This window comes from Polyodon spathula, chromosome 8 (genome assembly GCF_017654505.1).
Source record: "Polyodon spathula isolate WHYD16114869_AA chromosome 8, ASM1765450v1, whole genome shotgun sequence".
Taxonomy (NCBI): domain Eukaryota; kingdom Metazoa; phylum Chordata; class Actinopteri; order Acipenseriformes; family Polyodontidae; genus Polyodon; species Polyodon spathula.
In genome coordinates, this window is record NC_054541.1 from 16,200,297 (window position 1) to 16,225,245 (window position 24,949).

The 24,949-nt window shown below is 40.2% G+C and overlaps 1 protein-coding gene across 2 annotated transcripts in view; it reads left to right on the forward strand.

Moving 5' to 3' along the window:
* LOC121319518 (synapsin-3-like) overlaps positions 1–24,949 on the forward strand; it is a 223,186-nt gene that overhangs the window by 67,312 nt on the left and 130,925 nt on the right. For both annotated transcript variants that reach the window (XM_041257035.1, XM_041257036.1), the window contains exon 4: positions 15,545–15,636. In XM_041257035.1, coding sequence (XP_041112969.1) covers positions 15,545–15,636 — 92 coding nt within the window. The remainder of the gene's footprint in view (positions 1–15,544; positions 15,637–24,949) is intronic.

Genomic DNA, 24,949 nt, shown 5'->3' on the forward strand with positions numbered 1-24,949 from the left:
TCGAACAAACCCACCTCTGAATGATGACCTGGCGGGTGAGAGTGCAGGCCCACAAATGGGGACATTTAAAAGCATGCCTCAGCTGGATGTGAGAAATATATAGTTCCATATTATTCTGGAAGGTGTATGGTAGGGGGTATGAAATATCACATCTGTCTTAACTTAGATGTTCTTGTTTCGATTCAAATTTTAATAATACAGTAGCCTATGTTTGCTAATACAGTACTTGAGAGGCAGGGGAGTATTAAACAAATCCTAGGCAGAAATCATCTTGTTAAGGAAAGATGGTAAACAGCGGAACTGCATGATAACTGTGGCATACTGTGCTGTGCCTCGAGGTACCATCGATTTGCCAAGGTGCAGCAAGTTTTTCATGGAACCCAATGTATATCTGTGACAGAGATCGAATGACGCTTGGTGTTTTATCTCCTTCCCGACCTGTGAGGGCACTAGAAAGAAGGAACAGAGTAACCTTGAGCAAATGGCAAGACAATTTATTCTGTAGGGTAGGTGGAAGTCGGCCATTTAGGAAGGGGGCGGAGCCACAGCACCCAGGCTCACTGACCCGGATGGTAGACGGCGTGGCATCTGAGGATTGGAGGAGCGGATGTGCTCGTTAACCTAGGGGTCATGGGCGAGGGTATTAATAGGGGGGCGTAGCTTCAGTGATCTGTTCCTTTGTAGATGGTTAGCAAGCAAACAAGCCTAGACAAACCTAGACCTATTTCACAATTGTGAAATAGCAACCATGAGTGTTCTGTGTAATCGTCTGTCTCGTAACACTGTTTGATTAGTGTTGTTTGTCTTTAAAGAATACTAGCACGATCCGGAGCTTGTAAGCCGCAGGCCAGCATTAACCCGGACATCAACACTCACTTTTCACTTTGGAACTGTCTTTGCACAACGAGCACTTAATTCACGCACTGTAGGAACTGTGCCTGTGTTTGTGTTTTGTGTGGGTGAGGAAAGACGGGACTTTTTGGTTGCGGCTCAAACTCGTGGGATTACAAACAGGAGTGATACATGCTGCTGTACTGCTTCCATCATTATTATTGTTTGCAGGTTTTGCCATAAGGCTCTGGACATTATAATCATTAATAAACACCCTTGCACCTGTAAATCATTAATCTGCTCTGCACTGCGCTCACCTGCACGTATTCACCACTTTGCCACAATATCATTTTCTGTTTCAGTCAGATGTTTAAATAACCCTTGTGGCCTCAGTAGATACCAAATTGCCTTTTAACCAGCCAAAGGTGCTAAAAGGATGTTGACACGAAAACCAAATAGGATGTGCTGTATTCTAGCAAAAATTGCTACTGTGCAACACATAAATCTCTTTGCCTTCCATTTGAGTCTCTGCTCGAAACTGCTGATTCTCCCTCACAAAAAGCTGAGTTATTCTGCATGTCATCAGTCTCTAAGTCTGAATTTGCATACTGACCCAAAAAAAACTGGGCGCTCGTTTTTGACAAACAGCTTTCAAACCTGATCTAGTCTGGGCTCGCCAAACACCTCCGCAGTTACAGGCCGAAAATATTCAGTCCTGAAATGATTCCAGGTGACCTCCAAGCGCTGGTGGTGGGAAATAGCGCGCCTTTCATTGAATCAGAGCCTTATTTGGAAGCTGCAGAACAAGGAGGTTCCAAGACAGAGTGCACACAGAATACCATGGTCTGTATCTGGTTGCGGGGATGTACCAGACAGGTATTGCTGTGTATGTGATTTAAACTGGCAGGTGATGGAATCCTTTGGTGCTTCCTGATCCCTTGCATCTATTGAGATGCAAAGTTGGTGGGCCTTTCATTATAAATATTATTTAGGAAAGGTTCTGTTTAGTTGAACCCTTATCATTACATAGCAGTCCAAGCATAGCAGGTTTCTGGTGCTTTAATTATTAAAATGTTACTAATATTTAACAATATTCTACAATGTCCTCAGGATAAAAGTTAGATTGTTTTTTGAATGCACATAATAACTGGAATAAGTCTTCACAGAAGTTGTGAAGTAAATCCCCATGCTGATAGTGAGCTGCAGTGCTAACCCTTCATGGGAACCATTGGTCTACCATTTTCATGTTAGACTGATGTTTTTGTTTAGTTTCGTGAAATATTGCTCTCTTTGTGTAGTTCAGCATTAAGGTTTAACAAACTTAGACCAGTGTTTCAACCATAAGTTTTGATAACAAGTCATACTGGTTTTATGATATAAATCTTTAATTACTTCACAGACTTGGGGGGGAAAAAAAAGCTTTGTTTCAGTAAATCAATGATGATTATATTTTATTTACAGTAGAGTAAAATTAACACAGCAATAGCTTGGTTTTTAATGACAAAATATTATATTTATTTAATTGATGCATTTTTTAATCAGAATTTTTTTTAAAAAAAAGCTTAGCTGCTATATTTATTTATTTAATTTCTTCAAAATAGAACATGTCAATATTTGTATTTTATTTAATTGATCAAGTTTTTCCAATCACAATCAAAGAAAAAACCTTTCCGAAAGAATATAGCCAGTGAGATGTACATCTCTTTAAGGTTAAGCAAGTCTAAATGTAACTGTTAATTCTCCAAATACAGCCCTTCTGATGCGTAAAAATGATACATTTCTTGGTGTTTTCCTACCACAGTGGATGATAAAACTCAATTTTCTATGTGTTGAGCCTCATAGCCGGTGTGAAATTTCACTGGTCTGATTACGAGTATGTCTAACTGTCCTCAAAACAGGACGGAGCAGTCAAAGTAAAAGTGTCGGCCAAAGCAAGAAGCGTATGGAATCTGAGATACAAACACTGAGCAACTGAGTCAAACAAAAGACATGCGTGGCATTGCATTTCATACAGCCCTACTGTGCAGTACAGCGGGACGTTAGGCATATCAGGGCTTTATTTGCAGTAAACTGAGAATAAATATGGGACTACAGATTTAAGTGTGAGGTTGTATAAAGTCACTTTGCAGTGCAGTTCTCCTGTGACCAGAGAGCAGCACTCTGTTGAGCTGCTGTTGTACTATCAGAATGTAGATCTCACATCATCTCACTATAATACTGCCTTAAGGGATTTGCTACCCTTGATGTGTGATTCTGTACCCCTGTTCATATCCCCAAACCTCAGTTTATGAAACTAATAATTGAGCTGCACTGTGTGAGTAATGCTCAGTTTATTTAATAAAGTTTGATTTCAGGGTTATTTTCAGGTTTCCTGCAGTATTTCACAACACTTTCTACATTTCCCCTTGATGATAAAAAACATAAACCAACAAAACCCTGGCGTTTGAGGTGGTCCACAATCCCGGGGCTCTGTGGGCCCCCATTGTTTACTGATGTTTCCTTCACAAACCAAAAAGTTCCAGGAATAGCTGGGCAGGAACACGTAGCTATATGAGAAATGCATTCCTTGTAAAACCGAGTGACCTTTCTGCAATGACAAGGGTAGGCAAGGCCAGACATCACAGGTGCTTCTGAACTAACAAAACCTATCCCCTTACAGCACGGCCTTACAGTGAGTTAGAAAGCGCTGGCCTTTCTTATTTGTTTACCAAAGGGGGGACTAAAAGAGTTGGGTCCACAAGCCAGTTTACCTCTAGGCCCTGACATCAGCTTTTTAAATCTAGCAGCTTCTAGGTAAATACCTCATTAAACGAGGAATTTAAACAGAGTAGGAATCCAGGATTTTATAATGCATAGCCTGGCACTCCATCAGAGTGGCTGCTCAGAATCACTGTGCTGTGCACGTCCTGGCTTAGTGCAATTAGGCATTCTGCACTCCAGGTCTCTTTCCAGGGCTTGTGTGCATGTTAAAAATATGTCGTCCATTTCCCTTGTTTAATCCGACCCCTGCCAAGTTTCATTTTTGAGTCTTGAAAGCATGTGGTTTTAGTTTGCGGCCGCCTAATAACCAAATCCTTCTAATTTTGTGATTTATTTTGCGTTGGATCACAATGTCACTGAGCTAACAAGCTGGCACCAAATCTAGCCTTCTCCAGTCTGCTGCTCGGTTGTTTTGGGAGGGGAGTTTCAGATCAAGAGTGTGGGCTGTATTGATGATTTCATTCCTATGTTTATCTATTCAATTACTCTTGTCAAATGTTAAACTGGCACTCCTGACCACACCCCCCCTATGTTTTACAGCTATCAGCTTTCCTGCAGATATACATGTTCAATTTCAGTTGATTCAGTGGCAGGGTGAGGGTGCAGTCTGGTCAGGTTTCTTCCATGAGAAGAATTAATTTGCTGTAGAACTATCATTTCCTCAGTGAAGCAAACAAAGACTCTTTACTGACCTTGAAGTTACTTACAACTTTCATACATATATCTCATAGCTTACAATAGTTATATTGAATTAGGGGCGCCTCATTTTATCAGTGTTGCTATAGTTACCAAGCTAGTCCTGCTCCCTTTCTCATCCACTTGTGCAGTGCAATTATAAATAAGTTTAACCCAAGAGAACAGGGACTTTATCTCTGTGGCTGTCATAGAGATGAGGTTAGCTGGTCTTCAATTCCCTTCATTGGAATTTCTAGGTGCTGGTCTCTTTTTACTTGTTTGTGGTCCTACATATATATGCTAGGACTGTCAGCAGATTGTTGAGTTTAAAGGTTTACCCATTAGCCTTGTGTCAGACATTTAAAATTGGGTGTAAACATAATGATAAACAGCTGTAAAAGCCATGTGTCAGTGCTCCAGATCATTTTTTTCTGTCATCAGGAGTAATTTAAAATTTCCCACAAACTGCAGCAGTACAGTTTTGTGATAATAAGATAAGTCAGGGTTTACCATGGCTTCTATATTTTTGTAGTCTTTTGTAGACTAATTCTTTGAACAAACTTTAGTCATTACTGGTTTAGAATCCTCAAGGGGCTTCACACACCCTGTTTTTATTATGTACCTTAACTTACTATAAACAGATATACTGTACAATGTTGAGTAACATACTAATCATGCATCATAACAAAATGTATTTAGTTTGTTTATTTTGCAACTTTTGTAGTGGTTTTGCAATATAAAACATTGCACTAAAACAGAAAATGTCAGTATAATTGGTTAAATAAATAAATCACATATGTTTTCAGGTTTTCCTTCTCAAATAAAAGGTATAGCCCATTACAGTTGAGGAACTAAAATCTTTTTTTTTTTTTTAATGGAGTGTGTGTGTAGCAGGGAGAGATCTGTGCTGACTCTGCTGGCGTGTTCACAGGGCTGCAGGAAGAGGGCGGCAGTTGTCCAACAACCGCCTATGAGTCATGGCAGTGACACGGGGAGGTGGGAAAGTTGGTGTGTGGACTTTCCCCCTCTCTGAATGGCTGAGGGGCGCGTCTTGGGAGATTGTTAGCCCTATAAATTAACGCTCTGTTGTTTCCTCAGATCTGCCCTTTTAAACGCGCCGAGTGCGCGGAAACGCTGGTCCACGACTGAACGGAACGGAATGGAGGTTCAGAGCGAGACAGTGAGGGAGGGGAACCCTTGGGCAGATCCCTGAATAAGGATAGCTGAGCAGGCTAGGTAGCCGGCAGCGTAGGACGGTGATCCGTGTCGCACGGGCAGCGGCGACCGGGATATTACTGCAGAGTGCAGCCCCTTTGTAGTTTTGTTACCGTTTTATTTTTCCTGTTTCTTTGTGCCTTTGATTTTTGCAGTATTGTTTTGAAGCACCTGCTAGTGCGCCTGAACTGTTTACCCTTGCTTGGTGTTCCCGTGGTTCTGTTTACCATAGTTGGTAAGCAGACCATGGACCAACAGCGCCCTCTGCGGGCTAAAGAAACCCAACGCTCCCCTGAAATAAAACTGGGCACCTGTGTGGTGCTTTCAATTACACCTGTCTGTCTCCTGGTCAGTGAATTACCCACACCCCTTCCACAGTGTGGTATAGACTAGTAGTGGAACAACTCCATTACTTTCTTATCATACATGGCTGTGTACTGGCAAAATCTGCATTTCTTTATACTCTCCCACAGATAAAATTCAAATTTCTAATTATATACCTGTATACCATTTACTCTGAACAATACACATGCAATATATGGCACAATATGCTGTAACTTTCCAAAAACACTGCTATAGTCAACCATACCCTGCACTATTTACCACTTCAGCAAGAAAACCATGTTGTTTTGTATGACATTTTTTAAACTTTTATTTATTTTCTTTACCTCAGGTTGTGTAATTCCAGGTTAGCACTTTCAGGTTCTTCAACATTACAATTGGCACACTTAAAATACGAGTCGAAATTTTCTTTGTGAAATTTTTTAGAAAGTGTGAACAGCCTGCTTCATGTTATTTTGGCTTCTAAACAACACATGTGTTTACATGTGAGAGATACAGAGAGAGTGAATTGTAACCATTAGTTTTTTTTTTCAGTTGGTAAAATCAAGTTTATCAAACCATTGCTGCAAATACATTTTCATCATTGAAGAAGAGGACAAAATCTGCAAACAGAAATGAATGCAAATTAACTATTTAAACATACACCATACAAGGTCAACTCCTCAACGGGATTGAGGAAAGGTGAGTATGGTGGCAGGTACATCACAATGAATTGCTGCTGTGCTGCAAACCATTCCCACACCACATTGTCCCACACAATGACATATGTGACCTCCTGATCAGCTTGAACAAGGTTATTGTTTAGCTCATCTAAAAAATTCAGTAGATGTGTGGAATTGTACGACCTAAGTAACGGCCTATGGGCCACCACGCCATCATCTGAAATGGCAGCACACATGGTGATGTTGCTACCACGCTGCCCTGGGACTTGAGTTGTCACACGCTGGCCGATGAATTCCTGCCACGTCTTCGTGTTTTGGTCAAGTTCAAGCAAGCCTCATCAACAAAAATGTATTTGTGCCGATTGACATTCACATCCAGCTCCATTACCTTCTGAAAACAGAGGTGCACAGTTGGGTTTACTTATCCATATCAACTCACAGTACTACCACAGTATTATAGTATCTGTATCAAAGTTCACATACTAACAGTATCATAAAAACATTACTGTACCTGTGTATGCATTTCTTTTGCAGTATATTAAGGCATGAATATAGTGTTCTTACCTGAACGTATTCTGCTTGCAGTTGCTTCATCCTGGGATTATTTCTTTCAAAAGGCACCAAGTAAATTTGTTTCATAGTTACTTGGTGCCTTTTGTAGAAAACGAGAAATTGTAGGTAGACTGATGAAAACATTGCGTCGCTGGATTTTGGTGAGGCGAATATCATTTTTTGCATGGACCATCTCAAATACAGCCATTTTCAAGTGATCAGGGAGTAATCGACTGGCCACCACTGCATGCCTTTTTCTCAATTCTGGAAACAATGCACAATATGGATGCTGTGGTTACTCTTTACTGCTGTCAGTAAATGTACTGTAAAACTGGGTACACTATGCATGTTCTATACACTTATTTGTTCTCTGTATGGAACGTCCGGATGATAGAGGCTACTGTTGACCTTTTCATATTAGGTTGGACAATCAACCCAGTTGTTGTCATTGACAAGCCTCTGTTGATGACATGGTCAACATCTGTTGTTCTGATTTCATATGACACGGTAGCTCTTTTTGGTCGTACTTCATCTCGTCTTCTTTGATGTTGTCCCTGTCCCTGTCCTCGATCATGACCGCGACCACGACCTTGCCCTTACCTAGCATCTTGTTCTGCATCCTGATCCATGTTGTCACAAACTGCATGCTGTCTACACAGCCCTTTATATGGTGTTGGGATTCTACTTGCATTTTCACGATGTGAATGCGATTATCAATAATGATACGTCGTTCTTGGTAATAGCAATTAAAGTGAAGTATTTCATAAAACAGATATAAACATTTGAAATATGTATTTCTGACTGAGCAAATAATGTAGATAATTGTAAAAGTCATGTTAGATTTTGTAATTTGTATGTAATCAAATGCAAATGTGTTTGGGGTTCCGAAACAATTAGATTTCTGTAACTCAGTTTGAAGTTTTGTGTTAAGAGTTTTGAAAATTACGGCAATGGTTTCATAAACTTGATTTTACCAACTGAAAAAAAAGTAAGGGTGTGCACCGCAGCACCAATAGAAACTTCTGGCAGCTGCAAAGCACATATTTCTGCAGTTCTGTTGTGTGAACTGCGCAGATCTGTGCAGAACATAGGAAATCTGTTGTACAAGAACACACTCATTAATTTCTTAATTCATTAATTTAATTTTATTTTTACTAATGAGTGTGTTCTTGTAGTGGTCAGGGGTCGTATTTGTTTTTCCACAGCTGCAAAACAAACCCTCAATATTTTTGGGAGGTCGTAAATGGCTGTTCTTTAGTCTGGAATTATGATGGTACGCCTCTGCCCATTACACTGATGTGTAATGGGCAGTGTAGTGTGATACACGGCCGTTATGAATTATATTCCTGTTTTCTGTCAGTAAAATGAGGTTAGGGGCTCTAAAGCCATGAATGCAGATGAGCCCGGCTCTTTTGCATTGTGGTTAAGGCGCTCGATTGCAGTATGCTCAGCCTCCACCCTGTTACACACGCATGTGAAATATAAAGAGCTGGCATAAAGTTGCTTGGCTGTGGCTTTTCTAGCTGGTGGAGAGTGCTGTATTGTGGTACTAGCACTGAACAAGACACATTCTCACAAAGGGATTATTTTCCAATCATGATAACTTGAGTTGAGCAACTATCTGCCGATAAAGCTCTGGAACTAAATAAGCAAACCACATTTCATGCAGATTTCCTTCAGCAACAGCATCACTTATCGGAGCCAAACAAAACATATATTTAAGCTGAGGCACAAAAACACAGCAGATGAATGCTTTTAAAAAATTGTACAAGAGACTACAGTTAACTGTAAAAGGCCTAATCAAGATACTGTATATCTGGGAGACATAAGAGTAAACGTTACCTGGATTGGTTTCGCAAACGTCTGGAAGTAGTTTTCCTTCACTGATTGGTCGGCTACAATAGCATTATGTTAATAGTTTGTATAACTTGTAATTGTCTTTCAATACAATTTCAGGTATCACAAACAGACAGGTGCAAATTAAAATTAATTTACCAAATTTTGGAAGGAGCCCCAGAGTCTGGAGAGATTCACAATTCCATAAGTTGCTCAAATTAGTTCTCCCACTTTGGAGACTATTGAGACTGAAAAGCACCTCCTGTTTAAAATCTAGATCCCTTTGTCCCGTTCCAGTAGCTATAAAAACTGAGCATCATTTTTAAAGCATGAGAACTTTGGTTCAGCATTCCTGAGAATCTATTTCTGTTCTCTCAAGTGGTACCTTGTCATTGTTTCTGCAAGACAACGTGAGTGCTTCAAAGCTCTTTAACCTGTTGATTTGACCAACCTTTGCTCTTTTTTGTAACAGTGAAACAAACAGGCATACTTAAAACAACAACAGCATCATCATGTATTTATTTTAACAGTTGAAGAACAAGTGTTGAGAATAACGTTGTAAAAAATTGTAAAACAAGTTTATTTGTTTATTCACATTTTTTTGGGTGGGAAGCGGAGATGTGAGGAAAAACAACAGGGTAGGTGTACTAAAGTGTTGCAGCTGTCGCAATGGTCTCAAACCAGTTGCAAACGAGTCGGAAGTCTAGGGTGAAATGCACTAAACATGCACAATGCTGTTAGCGACTTTTTAGGGAACATTTTTTTCTCAAATATTATAAAAAGCTGCAAGTGCTAGATGTTCATTTGATTTTACTACTGTACTACATTAGCTGTATACTGTATATGCATACTGTGCATATTTATATTTTTGTTCATACTCTAATGTGTAGCCTACCCAAAACACATTAGTTTGATTCTTGCACCCTTGCATGTATGGACGTTATCCTTCAGGCTCCCTCTGCTGCAGCAAACCACAGCTCAACTCCCACTGTTTATTTGAACAATGTCGCACGACTCTCACAATAGAGATCTCGCTAAGGAGACGCAACAAATATTTACATGAGTATATTGCGGCTCTTTTCATTAACATATTTTCTCATAGTATACATGTATACTGGCCCATCTTAGTACACCTACCCCTATATGTATTACTAAGAATCAGAATACAAAATTTTCTCTGCTTTTGTGGGATATTTTCCCCGTCACTCAGAAGCCCCTGCTTTTTGAGGACTGTCAGTCTACACTGTCTAACATCTCATGCAGGGCATGTGGCTGAGCTCATTTGATCTCAGATCATTGCTAAATTTATGCCTCTTCCTTTTACTCTTTCTAAGAGTAAAACTTTAAATCTGCAGGCCGTTGTTTGTTTTGGCATTGACAGTGTTTTCTTCTGTTCATGTACTGGTGGTTTGCTTTAATTGACTTCAGCAGGTTTATCATCAACCTTATTATACAGTGTGGCAGGGCAGGGGCCCTGCAAGTGTAAATATGTGTATGTGTGGTCTAGTGGTTAAAGTCCAGGGCATGTAACCGGAAGGTCATCAGTTCAAATCCCGCCTCTGCCACTGACTGACTCACTGTGTGACCCTGAGCAAGTCACTTAACCTCCTTGTGCTCTGTCTAGCATATAAGATGTTAAATCAGTGTCCTATTTTAAGTGTCTCTGCATATAATTCACAGTTCATTCTGAAAAGCGCTTTGTGATGGTGGTGCACTATAAATGGCAAATAAATGTATTGTTTTGGCAGTTGGCCTCATTATTGTTAAATTAGAGCCAAATGACTATACCTGTTTCTCTGGGGCATATAAACGTTAGGTTACCACGGAGACCATTTTCTCTTTTGCATCAAACTCGTGAGGGCGACCGATGCGACCTCGCTGGTTGGTGAGGGCAAGCCGGCATTGTCATACGAAGTCAAGACTGTGTACATAATTCAGTGCGACAGTCACTGCTTTTAGAGGGCCTGTCCTAGGGTGACAGACAAAGAGCTGGTCAGAATGATGCAGAGCTCTTTTCCTATCCACATACCACCTTAATGCCTGCACCAGGCAGAGAGAGTTCAATCTCCTTTCCTCTTTCCTCCAGCACAATATCAAGGCTCTATTTGGGGAGAACGTCTCTCCACAGAGGGTGTAATCGCTGAGCACCCTTGAGAAAATGGTTCGCCAAGAAATGCACACCTGGAGATGCAGAGTCAACGAGGGTATGGCATACAGAAATGGCCGCCAGATACACCTTCAAAGTAGAAGGTGACCTACCGGCATCCAGCAGTTCTTGCAGAAACTGCAAGTTAACTGGCATAGGGCAAGATACAGGGTCATGACCTCAAGACAGACACCAGCACTGAAAGTATCTCCACTTGTAGGCGTATAACGACCTAGTGGAACCTGACCTAGCATTCTGCAACATGCCCACGACCGTGTCAGATAGCCCTAGGGATGACCAGCAGTCCTGTTCAGGGATCAGACCCATAATTGGAACCTGCCTGGTTCCGGATGCCAGAGAGTGCCTTTCGCCTGACTGGGGAGACCCAGGTGAATTGGAATCTCCCAGGGTTGGCCTTGTAGGAGCTGGCACAGGGTTGAAAACCAGGGCAAGATGGAGAGTACAAGAGCTTGGACCAGGGGTTGAGAGAAATAATATATAACTGTAGATATAACTTGTAATCTGGTCACAGTCTGCAGGGTAAAGAAACACCAAATGTCAGCAAATTAATATTGCAATTTGTACTCATGCATCTGCTTAACACATTGCGTTCAGTCCTATTGTCAAACCAACGATAATTTAAACTCACAAAGGCTGGGTGAGAGAGCATCTTGATTTAATCCATCATTTTTGTTTTCCCTTTTATTTCAGCCAGGAAAAGACCATTTATCATGTATGAAGTACGTGGTCTTCATTTTTTATCTGGGTGCATGGTGCAACATAACCTGCAAGGAGGACAGTATAAAAATGACCTCTAGGGGTACACTAGGGGCATTCACAGGTTATACTCAGGAACACAAGTCTGGCACCTTTCTTTTTTTCTTTCTTTCTAGCATAAGTGTACAACTCATGCGGGATAGTCTTATCTGTAACACAGGAAGCTAAATTATAGAGTTGTGACATGAAAGATGAAAAAAGTTAAAAGAACCAAAGCACATACTGTAGATGAGTTATGTGCCACACTGTCCACTTCACTGGCCAGTTTTGGAAGTGGTATTGGATGTTTATCATCTCTTCAATAATGTGATTCTCAGTCCAACAGGCTAATCTAATTGTCTGGCACCAATTAATCCAGAGAGCAACTCCACACAGGCACAGATGTTCTGCATCTATTTGCCTTGGCTGAACTCTGCTGCGTTTCGTTTCGATGAGGATAACTGCTCGATGAATCATGGGCCTCTTTTGAATGAGGACCCTAGTGAAAGATGTGTGTTCCTGTGTAACTGGCTTCATATTCGGTGCACAACTGTCTGGTTTTGTAGGTCTGGTTCGAGCGTGAGTATCATACAGGAAAGTAGGGTCAATTCAGGGGATCTGAACTGTAGCAGATCCAAGTATTGCCACTGTATACAATTAAATGAGGACCAAACTTGATGTTTTACTTACTTTCAAAGACAAAAATGCACTAAAGAAAAAAGGCAAGCATTGTAAAGACCAAACAGGTATAGGAAAGCATATCAGTAAACATGGCAAACCATGGTAAACTATGGTAAATGCATTGAACAATATAACCATGGGAAATATGCAAAAATACCATGCAAAAATGCAGTGCAAAAATAGAGTGGTCAATTTTTACAAGAAGAGACTCACATACAGTGTTGGTTTTATCAAAGACCAATTTGACATAAAACATTTAGATCAACTGAACAGACCCCATCACAGCTGTGTCATGGTAGATATGCTAGGATGGATAATACCTGGTGCCATGATAACATCCTCCTGAATTGTGTGCTGTGGGACAGCAGTGGGCGTTCATTGCTGGTTGTGGGATATAACAGTTTTGAAAGCTAAAGGCACTATGCAGATTCCCACTGCTCAGCCATGCTGTCACAATAGTAGAGGATCATAACAATACATGGGATTTAAAGGTATTGTACTGTAGCTCACACAATAATTGCATACATCTTACAGCACCTGTTGTCTACTTCCATTCACTATGTAAGTATGTAGGTTTTGAAAGAAACTCTTGGTATAGTAAACATGTATTTTTATTTTAAAACATGGTGTCTAGTACTACACTTGGTTGAAGACATCTCTGTTTGTTACCATGCTTTCAGTTAGGGTTGCACTTGCTAGGTTATTTCTGCCCCCACCTCTTCAATGGCTTCTTGCCTTTAACCAGCCCTTTGCTTCCCTGATTGACTGTCATGCTTCATGACCTGCTTTGACATAGAAGAGATGTTTAAATCTGCTTTATAGGACCTTTAATTGACATTTTTTGCAGCATCATAATAATAATAAAAACCCTATCTATTGGGCAGTGCACATTTACAGTTGGCTGCCTGATCCTATGTTACAGGACTTGAAAATTTCCATTTAAACGGGTGTTTGAACACGCAGGGCACCATGCAGGTTTAAACTGTACATTTCACAATTTATTTAGAACAGTTATTTAATTAAGCCTCTGTAGCAATAAGCCTGTGCAGGAGCCAACCCATGAACTTTTACTTAATGTTTCCGTTCTGTGGGGTAAATAGTGTATGAGACGGGTCTTCTAGGATTAAATGCCCAGTGAAGTGGTAGAGCGTGGCATTTAGGTAATGTATTAGTGCTCAGTGCTGCGCAACTGTGATGGATTATGTCCGGGTGCGGTGGTACCGGCTTGTAATGGGACTCATTCCTGGAAATCCTGTTAAATCCTTCCTTCTGGGTTGAAAATCCTGTGTAATTAAGTAGAACCAAACAGGCTTTCACCAATACAGCTGGTCCGTATTGCAGCGTGACCATCCCCTCAGACTGTTACGAGGATATGTTTTTAAATAGATCAAGTTAAAAAGCAACTTGTAATTTAGATTCAATTCGCATCATCTTGGTGAGTTTTTTTTTTTTTTTAAATCATCCCTGTGGCTTGACTAGAGAGCTCAAAACCATGTCTAAATAAGTACATCAGGAACACCAGAGTGTCACACTAACTTGCCCCCATGCAACACACTGCCCTCAGTGGATGTTAGAAATAACACATTCTCTCTTAGTCGGTGAAGGGTTAAGTAATTTAACAAACAATGCTATAGAGGGATAAATAAAACATTGCAGCCAGCAAAGTTACAGCTACTAAATTAATAGAGAATGTCTCGCATTCCCAGTGCTGTCAGCATTCATAGCACAGCAAATAGGAGTTGAATCCAGATGACTCAATCTGATCACTATCTCTTCTCAGTTAAGAGATGAGAAGGACTAGCTGTGTAACAGCCTTCTTCACGTGGTATGAACTGTCTGAACTAGCTCTGTATGGACTTGGGCAGGGCTGGACTGACCACACTCTTATATGACTGAGTGTTCCACTGTCAGCCCCTGATTAGCAGACATCTGAGACGAGAGAACCCTTGAGAGCTTATGCTAGGAGGCTGTGGGGCAATCAATCCTTTACTGACCTTCACTTAAACTCACAATAAACTACACCAGTGACATGGCTAGCATGGGGTCTCTTCCCACTGGTCCCTTTGACCCGTTTTAACCTAAGGGGTTAAAAAAAAAATGCTTTTGTAAAACTTGAATCTATTCACACTTCTTTGTGGTTAAATACAAGACCATGTTCAGATTACTGATCAGCGTCCATACTGTACTAGAAGTGCCTTTGCTTTGTCTGTTTGATAATAGTCAGGATATTGAAGCTTGTTTTGTGCACCTGCTGTCATCCTTTATGTCACTGTGGCAGCATGGCCTGGATTAGACGTCTGCCTGGCGCCATTCCGAGCAGACCTCTTAGCAAGAAAGTACTGTAGTGTAGTGAGAGCTGGAGGAAAAAAAATACTGAATTATTCTTAAAAATAAATAGAACCAGCTTTAGAAATAAGCATGGGTGCTTCACTCTTTTATACCAATAATAGAAATTTAGCAGGTGACTTTTCATTCTAGATGAAAATAAGCAGAGTCAGCCTATAACAGTATAACACATAAAATGTGCTCCTAAAACTACTTTTGTAATGAATCAGAAGCCACATGGGTATTTTCTGTAAATTAATCTAAAGAAACCATGTAATGCAGTGGCAATCAAATCTCCACACAATGGACTGTAAAATGAGTTGCCATGTTTTTAAGTGTAAAGCACCCTTACCCAATACCCCAAATATTTCTGTCAGGACTGCTCTTAAATATAAATACCATTTTACAATGCTGTTTTCTATATAAATACCTGTCGCTATATTTACAAGTCAGTTTTGTTTTGCTGTAAACCTCACAGACTCCATAAACCATTTTAATTCAATAAAAGCGCAGAAGTGGAAGTTGTTGTCCCTTTGATGCTATCTCTGTGCAATGTTTTAAAGAGAGGGACTTGCACAAATGTAAAAGCCAATTCTTTGTTGACTGGCTGAGATGCCTTCTCTGATACTGTGCATTCTTAGAATGCACTTCATGCATTAAAAGCTTCAATGTTAGATGCAATTAGGAGCATCTATATTTAGTATGTTCATGTCACATGTTGTTTTCTGATGAGTGTTGTTTGTTGTATCTCTTGACATTGTAGGCGGAGTTCTCTGAGATTAACCTGGCCGCCTATGTGAACGGGGGGTGTATGATAGACATGCAGCTTGTCAGGAATGGCACTAAAGTGGTCAGGTAAGCTCCCTGTCATCTTCTCAGCAGCACTGACACAATGAGTAGTGTCAGGTGAGATCAATGTCACTTTGCAATAGCAGTCATAAAATGCACAGAAGCACCGAAAAGGAAAAAAAAAAAAAAATTTCCATTAGTGTTATACTAGTCTTGAGACTAGTTTTCAAACCTTTCTGAAAAGATTAAAAAAAAAAAACTAGTGATATTATAAAACGTATATTTAAAAAAAAAAAAAAAACCCTTGTAACGGACAGAGCTGCGTACTGCACCATTGTGAAGTGTTCTGAGCTCTGAGGTCACGCTCTATAGAACTGCTTTTGCAAGGCAGTCTGGCTTTTTTATGCAATGGAGAGAGACTTGTTTGGGAGTGGTCATGTGTTCTCGCCTTGCTTTTATTTCTGGTTTGGAAACCTGGCTTTCCCCTGCAAAATATATTAGCAAATCCACAAAAAAGTCAAGCAGGATTGATCTGAATTATAAGTACCTGTGACCTCCAAGATCACTCTTTGATTTCAAATCCAAGTAACAATAAAGAACATCCTAATGAAATACAGTACCAGGCATGGGACACATGGGTTAAACGTATCTTTTGAAAGTAAATTAAATACGCTGTCTTTCCTTTGTAAACTAGACAGCAATGGCAAACTGGTGACTTCTTCATTGACAGTTAATTAACATAAGACAGCTACATTAGAAATGAAATGTGTGAAACCACAAGGTGCCAGTTCTTCTGGGCTCCCCTTTATATACATACAGCACATCCTGTTGTAAACCTTGGTTATGACAGTCATTGCCATTGAGAGAATCAGAATCCATGAATATACATGTATAGTATAATGGGACCTATCTGTCCTTAACTAAGTCCGAACAATGGGGCAAGGACGTATTTTTTACGATACTGCTGGCCCTGGTTTTGTGTTTCCAGTCTTGGTGAACATTTTGTTTGTTGAATTACTATGTAGTTTCCACAGTGGGTTATGTGGCTCTCTGCTGGTGCTGTACTGTTTCATGGCCCAACCATTTTGCTCACAATAAGTCTGACACTATAAAAGGCAAGGGTTGAGTGTACATTAATGTATAGCCAGTGTATTACTCAGCCCTGCCCTGGATCAGTGTGGGATGTGACTGGAAGATTGATGGAGAATGCTGAATTTGCAGATACATCTGTCTGAGTAAAGGGGACCTCAACATTTTTGTTACTGTAATGGGGACTTTTTTCCTTCAAACATAAAAACACACAGTCCCCAGCACACATCATGGAAGGAGCTAAAAATGTACATGGCCTGAGTCAATTTCAAAATAATCAGCCTAATATTATCATCTACTGTACCTATAGAAAGCTGTTGAGATCCCTTCCTTCTCTGTGCTTTTAATTCATGAGGTTATATGACTGTTTAGGTTTCCTGTAACTTTTTAGGTGCAGATATCTGTGTAGTTTATATTGCCCAGTGAAGAAGTGACTTTGTTTGGAAGTAACATTGTTTTAAACATTGTTCATATCAAAGATACAGCATTGCTATGGTATATCAAATCCCTTCTAGGAAGCAGGACTGTTCATTTTCAACTTTCCCTAGTTCTGACTAGAGTTCCGAGTCAATCAGCTACTAGAAACTCAACGAGCACTAATGTGCTGAATGTCCTTTTCTCGTTCTTTTAGTTTTTGTATGTTGATGTTCTAGATATTGACCAGTTAGAATTAAGCCACTGCTTTGGACTTAAAAGAGAGTAGTGAGAATAATTCATGCATGGGAAGGTTTGCCAGGTGGTAACATTGAAATCATGAGGTAACATTAAAACAACAGTTTGATTCTGCATTAAGTTCCAATAGATGGGGAAAGGGTCTTCTAGTAAGGGACCACACAGCCTCTTCCCATTCCCTGCGTTGTGTAAATATACTGCTGGCCTATTTACACGCCTAATTAGAGAACCAGATCACCGTAAATGGCCTGTCAGAGGTTAGAAAAAGCATGGATTTAGAAGGCAGGAAAGCACCAGTTGCAGTTAATAGTTACTAAACAGATTGCTGGTGGTGAGTGCTGTATTTACATGAGGAAAAAGCACCCTTTACTGGTTTTAAAATCAGCAGCAGAGACATGTGCCCAGCACTGAGTGTAAACCGTGAGAATAGTGAGTGCTCGAAGCCTCATGATAAAGCTGCCTTGCGTTTGGCAAGTAATAGAGGCTGTGCTTATAAACATATGAAAACGTCTGTATTAAACAGTTAATGACTGAGATAAAAAAAAAAAGAAACAATCCAAACATGTGTCTGGATGTGGAGTTCAGTGACTAAAATCCTAGATTTAAACATACAACAGCAAGCCTGCTTTGGAATGGTTTTGTTTTTAAGTGGCCTTCCTATGTTGATCTCGCAGTCCTGTAAACATGCACCTGACATAAACATGCACCTGTTGGCTCTAGTGAACTGGGGTTTGAGATCTGTCATCTAAATCACTGCAGGAAGAAAAAAAACAAGTGCTCTGGCTTTTCTATGCTATATTTTTCAGAACCCCGCTACTTAATCTTTAAGCTAATATTCTACAGACACTCTTTAATTAGATCTTGCAGCTCCTGTTATTTAGGAAACAGTTAAAAGATAGTGCTTAAAAGTTGATGCATAAAACTGAAAGTGAAGTATAAAACTCCTGCTGTATAAGAGTGTCATCTCAAAAGCACTTTGGTTGAGCAAGAGGACCTCCTAGCGAGGAGACACTGTTATATCATGAGACACAGGATCCACTGGAGATACTCATCATTAAAAACAGAACACAATGCATGGTAATAGATTACCCTTGTCTAGTCAGGGGGTAGTTTACACGATACAACACTTATGGAAAAATAAGTTGTATTGGAATATTGCTGTTTTTTGTTGGCAGAGTGGTATATTATCATGATTTATAATTAATACACAATGCACATAAATCCATGTCAGCACTAATTATTAATGTTCTTATTCATTCTATGCATGGGTTGAAAGTAGAAGAATTTCCCTTGCTGAAAAGTTTGAAAAATACCATTAGGATCCCAATATAATACCTGTGTCTTAACCTGGTGTTGTAAAACTATTAGCAGGCCACAGCATTACCAGCAATGGCACTGATGGACTTAGTTCCAATTTGGAACAGATGATCCTGGTATAAGGCACACTGTGGTTCCCTTTCAATTGAATGACCATTACCGAATGGGAAAAAGCCCTCTTTGACCATCAATCACTGAGCATACAGCTCTGAAAAAAATTAAGAGACCACTGCGAAATGATCAGTTTCTCTGGTTTTACTATTTATAGATATGTGTTTGGGTAACATGAACATTTTTGTTTTATTCTATAAACTACTGACAACATTTCTGCCAAATTCCAAATAAAAATATTGTCATTTAGAGCATTTATTTGCAGAAAATGACAACTGGTCAAAATAACAAAAAAGATGCAGTGTTGTCAGACCTCGAATAATGCAAAGAAAATAAGTTCATATTCATTTTTAAACAACACAATACTAATGTTTTAACTTAGGAAGAGTTCAGAAATCAATATTTGGTGGAATAACCCTGATTTTCAAGCACAGCTTTCATGTGTCTTGGCATGCTCTCCACCAGTCCTTCATGTTGATGTTAGGTGACTTTATGCCACTCCTGGCGCAAAAATTCAAGCAACTCGGCTTTGTTTGATGGCTTCTGACCATCCGTCTTCCTCTTGATCACATTTCAGAGGTTTCCAAGGGGTTCAGGTCTGGAGATTGGGCTGGCCATGACAGGGTCTTGATCTGGTGGTCCTCCATCCACACCTTGATTGACCTGGCTGTGTGGCATGGAGCATTGTCCTGCTGGAAAAACCAATCCTCAGAGTTGGGGAACATTGTCAGAGCAGAAGGAAGCAAGTTTTCTTCCAGGACAACCTTGTACTTGGCTTGATTCATGTGCCCTTCACAGACAAATCTGCCCGATTCCAGCCTTGCTGAAGCACCCCCAGATTAGTCCAATTTTCAGCTTTGCCCAACACCTGGTCATCTAATGGTTAGATGGAGACCTGAAGAGGCCTACAAGCCACAGTGTCTCGCACCCACTGTGAAATGTGGTGGAGGATCGGTGATGATCTGGGGGTGCTTCAGCAAGGCTGGAATTGGGCAGCTTTGGCATGAATCAAGCCAAGTACAAGGTTGTCCTGGAAGAAAAATTGCTTCCTTCTGCTCTGACATGAGCAGAAGGGGACACTCACCAAGGGACAGATGGTCGCCGTGCAAGCACCGTTTCGTGGAGCTAGCAAGAGACTATAAGGGCTTAGCAGACCATGCTGGAGACCCTACTGAAATTACAGGACAGACTGCCCCCTACCACCAGGCAGTCCCAGCCCCAACAGTCTTGTTCCCCATCCCCACTACCTAGACCTCCTAGCCCAGGCAAGCTGTCCTTCACGGCATCCATGTGATGACTGACCTAATGGGGTTAAGCCAGGCATCAGGGAGGTCGCTGGCAGCTATGGTGGTCGCTCACTGGCATTTGTGGCTGACGCAAGCCAAGGTCATGGAGACCAAGAAGGTGGCATTACTGGATGCCCCCATTACACCGGGGCAGACATTTGGGGTGACCATTGGTGTGAGCCTTGAGAGGTCCCACAAGGCCACGGAGGTCGCCTCCAAGTTTTCGCTCCTTCTGGCTTACCGTCAGCACCCAAGGTGGCATTCACAGCCTGCTGGGGTAAAATGGTCTGAACACCACCCTCCAGCCCAGAGTAGACAAGCAGGCAGAGGCAGAGCTAGCGGCAATGGTTCACCGCAGGAAAGGGGTAACAGATTCTCCCAAGAGAGGACCCCACCTGAGAGGCCCTGGCTGCCACCAAACACCCCCACAACCCGTCTGACCAACGGCAATGACCCATGGCAAGGCTGCACCCAGGACTCCTGGGTGCTATCAACAATGAGACAGGGATACGCACTACAATTTCACATAGGTCCGCAACCCTTCAAGGGTGTGCTCCTCACCACCGTCGAACCAGTGAGAGCGATGCTCCTTCAACAGGAGATTGGCAATCTTCAACAGCTGTACGTCTGATAAGTCCAAGCAATGCCCTCAGCGGCTTTTATTCCAGGTACTTCAGGGTTTTGGTAATAACCTAATGTTCTGCACTAGAGGTGTTAGATTTAATTTCCAAAAACATTTACATTTTAACATTTTGGGAATATTTGTGACCAATAAGAAAAGCCATCATAAGAGGCCCATCATCACTATTATATAAATGACTGCAACATGCATTTGTTTATAAAGCTATGTATGTACAGCATTGAATTGTATATGGGAAACTCCTTGAAGGGAGATTGAATATGTAAGAATTCACTATACACTTACTGCTGTGTATATAAGGCTAGCACCTATATACAATATGTCCTGCATATTTCTTACAATGGTTAAATAATTTAGGCACACTTGGCTAATGTTTAAACTCTACTCATGCTCATTGCTTTATACCATTGCTACTCACAATATGAGAATGTTTCCACTGTGGTAGCATTCTATCAATGGCTGCCTCATTACATTCTAGCTGCCCTTATGCTACCATTGCTCATCCGTGTAAAACTGCTGTATTACCATTGCAGTGTAACTTCTGCATGGCCACTGAATACCATTTGTGAAGGATTAACAGGCTGTTTCTATTAAGTTGAGCAGCTGTTATAATACCTAAGTTTTTTTATTATGAAAATACTTTCGAAATAGGCATTTTAATATGAGAGTCAGACTTCGAAGTCTACGTTTAGGCGTGGATAATTGCTTTCCGTTTTGGTTCAGAATTAGAATTTCATTACATATGTGTTTTTCATAAGGTTTTTTTTTTTATATATTTTTATTCCAGCACATACCAAATGGTTGGGGAGAGGGTGGAGAGGGCTGGGGTATACTGGCTGAAAATAAAAGCCAAATGGTGGCGAGAAAGATTCAGCCAGGGACACAGATCAATGCATCTTTTTTACTTTTTTCTTTTTTTTTTTTTGTTGTTAATGGAAACAGTGTTTGAGGCTGCAGATGAAGGGGATAGATTATAGAAGTGGACAGCCGTGCTACATTTTCTTGAGTGACTGGGCTTGGCAGGACAAACCTGCTGACTCTCTGCAGTGTTTGTTATGGATGCATTCTCACCATTGACCACACAGTGGACTTGGTAGCTTACCAACCAGTACAAAGGTACAACACAATACAATTGAAAATGAGTCTCACACTTTGGGTTGCTCATATCTCAGCTAAACGATGCCCCTGTTGGTGTTGTGTGTTCAACCGTTTTGTTAGGGTATGTGAGTTATTGTATACAGTAGTCTCCGGCAAAGAGAACAAGCGAAGTGTTCTCTTATCTGAATCACCAGACACAATATGAATCAATAAATAAATAAATATGTATTACTTGTCATGATGCATATGAACTTAACAGAATAAGTAAGAGAAAAGTAATAGGCAAGTGTATGTTAAAAAATACAGCAGCCACTCTAGATTAATTATGAATACATGTACAGGAACAACTCACCAGAACAGGAAACACCAAATTGTCCTGATTTTTTTCAAAAGCTCAGACAATTTCTTACTTTCTGTAGCAAGAGAAACAGTGCCACGTTTTGCCGTTTGGTTTACATGCCATTTTGTAGCGATGAGGTGCACTCATGGAAATCAGAATACAAAACGAGGCAATGATAAATGACGCCGGTTCTGGAAAGATTGAATAAAATCACGGTTCCTCAAGACACTCTCCACATGACAAGTCAGTTTTGAATAAACCATTTGAATTTAAGTTTGATGATGAGTTATCAGGTTTCAAAACAGAAAATCTGTTTCACCACACAGTTGTTCTCTTAGCCTAAGTGTTCTCTTAAGAGGTGCTCCTATACAGAAAGACTACTGTAGTAGTGTACTGTAGCTTTTTTGATGATAACTCTATTAGTTAGTAGTCAGTATTACCGTTTGATAATATGGTATTTGGCAAGTTTTACTTTTCATATCCACTTGGGGCAAAGTGTTGAAGGTGGAGGTGGGAACGTGAAGATTCAGAGTTATTCAAATTATTTCAGACCATCATCCCCTAGGTTTGACCAAAGGAGGCCGGTAGTCTCAGACCTGAGAATCCCAATACTTCTGAAGCTCAGATATATGACGATGGTGTGTCAGTAATAATATATAACAGCTCTGGTAAATTAAAGCAGTTTGTTGAATACAGACTAGCTAGATGAATAAAGATGTGGTTCAGTTCTGCAGTTCACAAAGTTACAGAATGGCACCAATCAGAGAAAATAATCAAAGGGTTTAATCAGTCAATCAATCAGTTTAAAGTCTTAGAGCCCCCTAGTTTGTGGTAATGTCATGAAATACTCATCAAACCAGGGCATTAGACGTTGGTTGAGGGTTAGGTCCTTTAACAGTGGAGTTAGTAAGAGGGGTGAGGTTGTCTGGGCACCTCTGTATCTTTGCTTTTTTCCAACTACAGTCACCAGCAGGGGTTTGTAAGATCATTAATGTATCCACGATTGCAGGCTCACAGATTGAACACAAAGTCACTTCGGGCTCTAAGACGATACAGAGGCGAAACACAAAAGGCAGAGAAGGGTTTTGTTGGTTCCAGTCCAGTTTCACCGGTCCACTTGTCTTTGAGTTTGAGACTTTGTTATGCTTAATCTACATTTTCTCTTGGGGCAATTATCCCAATTAAGCTTGACATCAGCGTTTTCCACTTTGTTAGTGGATGGTCCTTACTTTTATACCCCAGGGATAAGGTGTCAAAGGTAACTTTATTGTCTAATAAAGTTACAGGTTTCTGTGTGATGTTTCACACAGTCACTGCAACTCTTAATATTCATGATACTGAACTTTATAGTTCAAAAGAATGTTCAGGAAGGTTCTTACAAATCTGTTGTTTGTCAGAAGATGGTCCCGTGCTTTAGACACAGCGGCTCCCCTTTTCAACACCACCTCTTAAGACAACTAATCAGCAAGAAGTAATTTGTCCTCAGACCTTAAATTTAGATTTATTTACAAAACACGTGTGACCAGTGTTCCAGAAACGTTCTCAAACTCAGTATGTTTAAGATACATCTCCAAAATATTTGAAGCTCAGTTACTTTTTTTAAGAAGCAGGCAAAATATACCAATATACCTTACAGGGGGCTAGCTAATGGTTAAACTGCGGTGTATCTGGTGTACTTCAGAGTTTAGATGTGATTATAAAAGCTCTATTTAGGTCAGAGGATAGGCTGTAAATTTGTTCTGAACAACACAAAGAATGCATTAGCAAAGGTAATTCTGATAATTCCTGCCCTTTTAAAATGTATTATAAGTCACGTTCCTGCAGGTACAAAGAGAGCTGAGAGTGTAGATCTCACACTAAGAATGTCAATGAGAAACCATTCGAAATGTTTATACCACAAGATGTTCTATAAAAAAAAAAAAAGGTTTTCATCTGTTCTTTTATAGATACTTGTAATTTGTTTCTAAGTGTTTGGTGGCTCCCTCTAATCAAGTCCTTTGCATCTATGTATGTCAGACTGACACAGAAAAGAGTGCACAAGAAATACACTCAAGTTTGTGAAGTACCCTACACTGCCTGGCCACTTTATTAGTGTCAGGTCAGTGCATTGACGCAAGGCATCTTTTCAATGTAATAATATTTATTTACAACAACTTACAGCAAGTGCTGCTTTTGTTTGTGAGTCTGTCTCTATATGTCGTCTAAACATCTGCTCCCCAGGGGATGTTAATCTTCGACCTCTCCACTATCTCCCCCCACCCAATCTGGTTGCATGCCAACAGTCTCTATATGGTTGGGAGAGTCAAATGGCCCGCATCCCGATGCATAGGAAGAAAGTCACGATGTTTACCCTTAGAATAAAAATAGTGTCATTATATCTTTTTACTTTTTTACTGTCATGATTGTCTTGTGTGTGGTGTTGGGGGATACTTCTATTATATGATAACACTATGTAACACAATTTTTGTTCCTGGGTAGTAAGTGTTATTTCCTAATTGCTTATGCCTCAAAAGTATAGAAAACATGTATTTATACTAAAGAAATACAAAGATGATTACTCACTTCTAAATCTTTTGTAGTCATCTTTGTATTACTTTAGTATAAATACATGTTAATTTGGATTCATATGTTGTTTTTTTCTGACTTTATGTGAACGAAAAGACACACATTTGTCCATTTTCCCATTGGAAATAGTGATATTTTGAAATATCACTGTTCTGGTCACAAAAGCAAAGTTTGTGGGGAATAATAGCCATTTTCTATACTTTTGAGGCATAAGCAATTAGGAAATAACACTTACTACCCAGGAACAAAAAAAAAAATAAT